Source organism: Chanodichthys erythropterus, chromosome 2 (genome assembly GCF_024489055.1).
Source record: "Chanodichthys erythropterus isolate Z2021 chromosome 2, ASM2448905v1, whole genome shotgun sequence".
Classification (NCBI taxonomy): Eukaryota; Metazoa; Chordata; class Actinopteri; order Cypriniformes; family Xenocyprididae; genus Chanodichthys; species Chanodichthys erythropterus.
This window is the reverse complement of record NC_090222.1, coordinates 21,566,719-21,574,789: the sequence shown is the minus strand read 5'-3', so window position 1 is coordinate 21,574,789 and position 8,071 is coordinate 21,566,719. Positions and strand designations below refer to the sequence as shown.

Genomic DNA, 8,071 nt, shown 5'->3' with positions numbered 1-8,071 from the left:
ACAGCAGCAGCATGTCTTACTTGCTCACAGCAGCGTGTCGTGTATGTATGGGCAGTAGCGAGTCCCGTACTTGCTCTGCAGCAGCAGCGTAGCAGATCTGTTCCAAGACCAAACAGACCAACATTGTCATTAGGGCTGTCAAACGATTAATCGCAATTAATCGCATACTAACTAAAAGTTTAAGTTTGCCTAATATATGTGGGTGTACTTTGTGTAATCATTATGTACATATAAATACAAACACATTCATGTATATATTTGAGAAATATTTACAAGTATATGTATTTTTTTATATAATTTATATTATATATACATACAAATATTTTGTACAAAAATAACATATTTCTCTTATATATATATATATACATTAACGTGTGTGTATTTATATATGCATATTAATTAGACACAGTACTCGCACATATATTAGGCAAACTCAAACTTTTATTTTGTATGCGATTAATCGTGATTAATTATTATTAATTGGTCTTAATTGTCATATCCATTACCATACCAAACATTCTGAGAGTTGTCATGACAGAACTTTTAACCTTTAACAAATTCATGTGCCCTCATAATCTTTAATCAAAATATCTTCCACTCTCATTTGCAACGTTATCCCTTCTTATCTCTGATGACGCGTTTACTGGAGCAAGGGCGGGACAACCTGTCAATTACACGAGATCAACCAATAGCAAACCACAACAATCCAATCAATTCCTGATGGACAAAATCAAGTCCCACCCTACATTTTTTCTTTTTTCGAAAAGCCTTTTCACTCTGATATACATCAGAAAGAAAAGACTAGTGCAGCTTCTGTTTCATGTGGACTTGAATGTTCCAAAACTAAAAGATCTGCACAGATAAAGCTGTAGCTTTTTTCCCCACTTCCTCAAAAATGATTTAATTTGAGTCACAGTGATTTGTCTCTCATCATAAATACACAGAAGACTGTTAAGCCCTTTAAGACCTGTGCATCCTCAATAGACTCAGTTAAGTGCCAATAATGGCTCTCCTCTGGGTGTAAACCACCTGCATTCTGCAGATGAAAAATCAAACTTGGCCAACCTTCCTGGGCTTGGATCAATCTGTATCCTTATCATAACCCTTGTAACAAACAGCCTAAAAGCAAGCACTATCAGTTCTGATATAAACATATATAACCAAAGCAAACTGCCGTTTAAACAAACACCATATTGCAGAGCAACATTGAAATTAGAATGTGAAATGGGTCTATATTTTTTTTTTTTTTTTTTTTTGTTGCAGTTTTGCAGTTTTGGCGAGAAACCTATAACTGAACAGAGGACGCTCTCTCGCTTTCTGTGGCATTACGCACTGCACAACCTGCCCTTACTGACGCTCTCGGTCGCGTATTAGGGTTACAGGGTCTTAGACCATATCAGCCTGTTCAGCCCTGGGCGGTGCAACACCTCTGTCAGCTCTCTGCAGTTATGCACACCAGGGAAAGGATTTTTATATATCACACAAATTACCACGGACACATTCTTGGCTTCGCACCAAACGAAAACGCGTTCATTTTCATCTCTGAGATCTAAAGTCTGCTGTGAGTGGGAGCGCTTTTTTCCAGAAGGACATTTAAAACGGCAAAAAAAAAATAATAAATAAAATTAACTAAGGAATTTTTGCTTCCTCTGCAATAGTTAAATATGACCGTTTTGCGCGCGTCCTGGAAAGCTGAAAAGTGATTTTGCGCAAAAAAAGGAAACAAAACGAAGTAGAGCATGGATAACGGCACTATAGTAAAATTAAACGGCACTATTTTCAAATTAAACAACAACACTGCTTCGTTATGGACTGATTACAGTGTCGAATACAAGGTCGCGAGCATCTTATTAGTGATCCTTATTTGTGGAGTTGGAATTGTTGGCAATATTATGGTCATTCTTGTGGTCTTAACGACCAAGCACATGCGTACCCCAACTAACTGTTACTTGGTGAGCCTGGCAGTTGCAGACCTTATGGTCCTAACGGCAGCAGGGCTGCCCAACATCACCGAGAGTCTGTTCGGCGGCCACTGGGTGTACGGATACGCAGGGTGCCTCTCCATAACTTATTTTCAGTACCTGGGCATCAACGCATCATCCTGCTCCATCACAGCCTTCACTATTGAACGCTACATCGCCATTTGCCACCCGATAAAGGCGCAGTTTATGTGCACCCTCTCCAGAGCCAAGAAGATCATTGTTTTCGTTTGGGTTTTAACTTCCCTCTATTGCGTTATGTGGTTTTATCTTTCCGACACGACAGAGATCGTTTTTGACAACGCTGTCCTCGTGACATGCGCCTACAAAGTATCCAGAAACCTGTATTTGCCAATATATTTCACAGACTATGCGGTGTTCTACGTTATCCCGCTTTTGCTGGCCACTGTTTTATATGGATTGATCGCAAGAATTCTTTTCCTCAACCCACTGCCGTCGGATCCCAAGGAAAGTCGAAGAAACTGGAAGAAAGAGTCGTCCGTGCATGGGAACTCCAGGAGTTCCTCCAGCAGTACGACTGCTGCTTCTCGCAGACAGGTAAAGTGTTGATTTCATTCGGTTTATTTTACTCAGAATTGAGTTCTCCTGTGCGTAATTGTGCGCATGGGGAGCAGCGGTAAGTTCTATAGCAGCATTCACTGGTTTGGAATGTGAATCGGAGTTTAATAATTCTGGTTCCAATTGCTCTAATCGGTTTCTTGACTTTCATTTACAGTAGTTTACGTTCCATTTACGATAGATTAGGACGAGGAAAAAATATATGAATTGCATTTAGTGCAACAACAAACCGGAAATAAATTAGTTCTTGCAAAAAATAAAAATAAAATAATAATAATAAAATGCATTTTTTCAAATACTTTTTAATGACTTTTCAAAGACGCTTTAGCACTTCAGTAATTTTGCGTCTAGTGATCGGAATTCTATGTTTTTGATTCGCTAAAAAATCTCATTCGACTCATTAGATTCATTTGATAAAACTGCTCTGGTCGCGATGTATGTTTTAAAAGAACCGAAATATTAGATTTTTTTTTTTTTTTTTTTTTTTTTTTTTCGAGAACTGGACTATGTTGCGCGGTATATTCGGTAGCGGTGTTGCGGTAGTGCAGGAAACGTTCGTGATCCCCATCCAGAACACAGGCGTTTGCTATTTGAGAAATGTGATGTAGGCTATTGTGACGGCTCACATAGCCTCGAGCAGGTAAAGGTCTAAATGCATAGTGAAGGCAAACGCCATCTGATAAACTCGGAGCGACTGCACTTGCGTTGTTTTTCTGTTGCCCTAGGGCTCTTTGACTGCCCGTTTGTCCAACATGGTGAGAAAACATAGGCATACCTCTCATGACCTTTATAAAATCAGTCGAAGCTACGAATTTGCTCTAGCTCTACAGTTGTGTGTTCCATGAATGAACCGTGACGTGTTATGGTGTGTTAACACGTTTGGCAACAATCTGGCAAACAATACAACAGCTGTACCGTGATAATCATATTTACACTGTTGCAGAAGGCTAAGATTGAGTGAGAAATTAAAATAAGTATGTTGATACCACTTTAATTAGAAAATAGGTATACTGTTACCGTGTCACCCATTTTCACAGACATTCACACATTATTTAGTTTATTGAAAAGAGTATTAAAGGATTAGTTCACTTTCAAATTAAAATTTCTTGATAATTTACTCACCCCCATGTCATCCAAGATGTCCATGTCCTTCTTTCTTCAGTCGAAAAGAAATTAAGATTTTTGATGAAAACATTCCAGGATTTTTCTCCAAATAGTAGACTTCAATGGACCCCAAACGGATGAAGGTCAAAATTACAGTTTTATTGCAGATTCAAAGCTTTTTACACAATCCCAGATGAGAAATAAGGGTCTTATCTAGAGAAACCATCACTCATTTTCTAAAAAAATTAAAAATGTTTTAACCAGAAAGGCTAATCTTGAACTAGCTCTCTTTTTCTTCTTCTCTATTAGAATTCCAGCAGTGTAGACACTGCTAAGTGTATTACTGCCCTCCTCAGGTCAAAGTTTGAACTAGTTGTTATATACTTGCATATTGTATATGACAATTCAGTTCAAACTTTAGCTCAAGCTAGTTCAACATGAGCATTTATGGTTAAAACGCATCAAATTTTTCATTTTTTTTTTTTTTTTAGAAAATGAGTGATGGTTTCTCTAGATAAGACCCTTATTTCTTGTCAGGGATCATGTAGAACGTTTTGAAGCTGCAATGAAACTAATTTTGACCTTCAACCGTTTGGGCTCCATTGAAGTCCACTATATGGAGAAAAATCCTGGAATGTTTTCCTTAATTTCTTTTCGACTGAAGAAAGAAGGACATGGACATCTTGGTTGACATAGGGGTGAGTAAATGATCAGGAAATTTCAATTTGAAAGTGAACTAATCCTTTAATGGTGCACGGTAAATGCTAAACCCATATTTCACAAACACTGTTGAGACTTATAATTATGTTGATCTGTTTAAATGAGAATGAGACTGAAGACAATTTTTGTTGTAAAAAAATGCAATTATGAGGGATCAGAGAGTAACTGAAAATGTCTGTCATGTTCTCTGCTGTAGGTGACAAAGATGCTGGCAGTGGTGGTGATTCTCTTCGCTGTGCTGTGGATGCCCTATCGGACGCTGGTGGTGGTCAACTCCTTCCTCAAGGAAGCCTATCTGGACACCTGGTTCCTTCTGTTCTGCCGTCTCTGCATCTACATGAACAGCGCCATCAACCCGATCATCTACAATGCCATGTCGCAGAAGTTCCGCGCCGCCTTCCAAAAACTGTGCCATTGCAGGCCCCAGCGCTCCGAGAAGCCCCCAACGTACAGCGTGGCCCTCACGTACAGCGTCATCAAGGAGACCTCCAACGGAGAAAGCCCAGACCACTACACCACAGAGCTAGACGACATCCGCGGAGCCGCCGAAGAGCTCCTGCCTGAGAGGAAAAGGTTGTCATTTAAAGAGTCCTCACTAGCTTCTAAAGGCACATTGGCCAGCGCTTAGCTCCTTGATGGTATGTGTTGATTAGGTTGCTTAGTTTGCAGTTTCACAGTGCCTCAGAGTGCCCTATATTGGAGTCGGCGCCACATGAAAACAGCATTTTGACAATCACAGAATTTAATTTGCAGATTTGAAACAAAGCAGATTTATTCATAACTTTCTAAACTAGACTAGTATGTTGGCTGAAGACCAAAATAGGCCTTTTCCAGTCCTGTCTAGGTGGGGTAATGAATGGTTGAATGATTGATTGAACATGACAGGTGATGGTAGATTTGGAGGTGATTGAGTGTGTGAGCTCAGGGGGGAATTCTTTGGTACTTCCACTCAGAAGATTTGTACCACTGTGGACTCAAAGCACTAGCACTGTGGTCACTGTGGTAAGAGCCACTTGCATCACTGCGAAATCATCACTCTGGAAAACTAGTTCCAGGAACAGTTGTCACGTTGATACTCACTGCGCTCTGAAAAAATTGGACAGTTGATTACTTCTCGGCTTACATTTGTTTCAATTGTAAGCTCAATTTTACAATTGTAGGCTCAAATGTATCCTGCCCAATCTTTTGCAAAGGAGTATAAAATTACCCGATTGTGAGTCTCAAATCAGCATTTTACACTGAGAACCCTAATAGTAGATTTAAAGGTGTTGCAGTATCAAGTCCTTTAAGGGATAGTTCACCCAAAAATGTTGTTCCATGTCTTTCTTCTGTTGAATGCAAGAAAAGATATTTTAAAGAATGTGGGTAACCCGACAGTTGATGGCACCTAATGATTTCCATAGTAGGGGAAAAAAAAATACTATGGACTATGGAACATTCTTTAAAATTTCTTCATTTGTGTTCAACAGAAGAAAGAAACTCATACAGGTTTGGAACAACATGAGTGTGAGTAAATGTTCATTTTTGGGTGAACTATCCCTATAACTTTAGCATTTCAGTAAGTCACGATTGACACCCACTTCCCACATTTATCAGTCTAAAACCCAAGTAAACATGTCTGTTGCTTTTGTCACATATATTGTGAATAGCACCATCAGCTGAGGCTGTTTTCTCACGGTGGCATTGATTTCCTAGCAGAGCTCAATTTTGCAGAAGGTACACTGCAAAATTATGGAGGAGATCATTTGTGATTTTAGATGTTTATATCTATCATTTGCATCTTTGTAGAAGGGAAGGTGATTTAATAATTATTCTATGCTGTAAATACCTGGTTTTAATATCTGATTCCTTGAAAAAAAAAACATGTTTCTCTCTCTGTAGTTTTCAGTAGTTGGTTGCTGTAAAATACCTGCGTGAACATGGATTGTAATGTGACACTTTAACCTAACATAACTCAAATGTTTTATTTTCTTCTCATAATCAGTGAACACTTTAGAGGATGAAATGTACCGCTGTTGTGATGTAAGCAAAAAAAAAATGTGTATGGTATAGTAACATGTTTTGTGTTTAAATTGCCTTTCTTGCTGTTTTAAAACATGTTTTGTATTTGTATTTTGTACATTTGTTGTTTAAAATAAAGTGATAGATATTTGGGAAATTCCTTTTTGCCTAGTTTAATTTGTATGGTTTAAAATCCTCTAAATGTGATTAAACACTCGGATAGTATGCTAATGCAGAAGCTGTGATGTATGAGAATCTATTTCAGTAAATATTTCTACAATAATCCAGCAACATAAAATCCAATCAAACAGATTTCAGCTCATTTCCTTTAAATCATCCCCTGGATATTGGTTTTTGTCACAGATTACGCAGTGATGGGGGGAAAAACAGGCTGTAAAGCTGTAAAGTTGTTTATGTTTGAGTGTCCTGCAGGTCAAAACTCCTTTTAGGCCCATTCCATTGCAGAAGCAGTCCTGACTCTTACTAAGCTATCAAGCTCATGGAGCCCCTGACGCAGGACAGATGCTCAGCCAGAAGATGGATGTAGAAGCTCTAGAGGAAGAGCCTGGACAGACATTTATTACTGTTCCCACCTGCCCTCCAATTACAATGAATTATTGCTACATATAGAGAAGTGGGTAATCAATAAAGTAATTTATGAGGGGCAATAAATTAAAGAGCATTAACAAATGATAAAATGATTGCTGAAAGTGAAAATTAATTGCTGTTTTGTGAGCATGGCGTTGCATCTATGACAAAAGCTTTTAATTTAATGAAAACTCTGGTAGTTATTCACATTCTATATGGAACCATATTTCTATTGTATTAAATTAAGTAATTTTCTTACTACTTTAAATTATTTTAAAAGTCATTTTCTTACTCCTCTTTTCTTTAGTATATTTTCTTGTTTTCCAGTATCTAATTATTCTTAAATCAAGAGATGCAAAATGACATAAGATATTAGTTATTGTTTATGCTTCAAACAAGAAAAAAAATATCTGCTAATGGACAAAGAAAAATAAACTTTCCCTTTAAATTAAGTATTTTCTTACCACACATGATATTTATTTTCTTGTTTTAAGAATACACCTTGCTTAATTTCGATACATTTCTCAGAAAACAGACTGTCCTTTTGGAACTCAAGTAAATGAATCTTGATTGAAGAATCTATATCTGTACTGCAAATTAAAACAAAAATATTGAGTAAGAATTTTACTTTTGATGTGTTATGAAACAGTTATGAAATGTATAGCAGGCATCAATCTATGTAAAGCATCAATTTCATATATCCAGTCCTGGGTCTCACATAAATCATTATTAACAATTGAGCACCAATAATAATTGATGAAGACTGGAGTAACGATGCTTTACATCACAGGAATAAATTACTTTTTAAAATATATTGGTAACACTTTAGATAAGGGAACGCATATTCACTATTAGCTTATTAGCATGAATTTAGCATATTGGCTGTTTATTAATACTTATAAAGCACATATTAATACCTTATTCTGCATGACCTTATTCTACATCACTTAACCCTACCCCATACCTAAACATAACCACTAACAAAGTTCCTTTAAGACAAGTCATTTCACTAGGTGGCCATCTTTGAAGTGCAGCTCCTATCTCTTTGAATGGGGAAAGTTTGCCAAGCTTTCGATTAAATTTCAAATTTTAAATCAACA

At 37.4% G+C, this 8,071-nt stretch overlaps 1 protein-coding gene across 1 annotated transcript; it reads left to right on the top strand.

The window, feature by feature from the left end:
• The first annotated feature begins 1,416 nt into the window (after positions 1-1,416).
• trhra (thyrotropin-releasing hormone receptor a) lies at positions 1,417-6,531 on the top strand. Its single transcript, XM_067393852.1, has 2 exons — positions 1,417-2,537; positions 4,579-6,531. Exons 1-2 carry the CDS (start codon positions 1,740-1,742, stop codon positions 5,008-5,010), a joined length of 1,230 nt encoding a protein of 409 aa, XP_067249953.1. The 5' UTR covers positions 1,417-1,739; the 3' UTR covers positions 5,011-6,531.
• Positions 6,532-8,071: the final 1,540 nt, after the last annotated feature.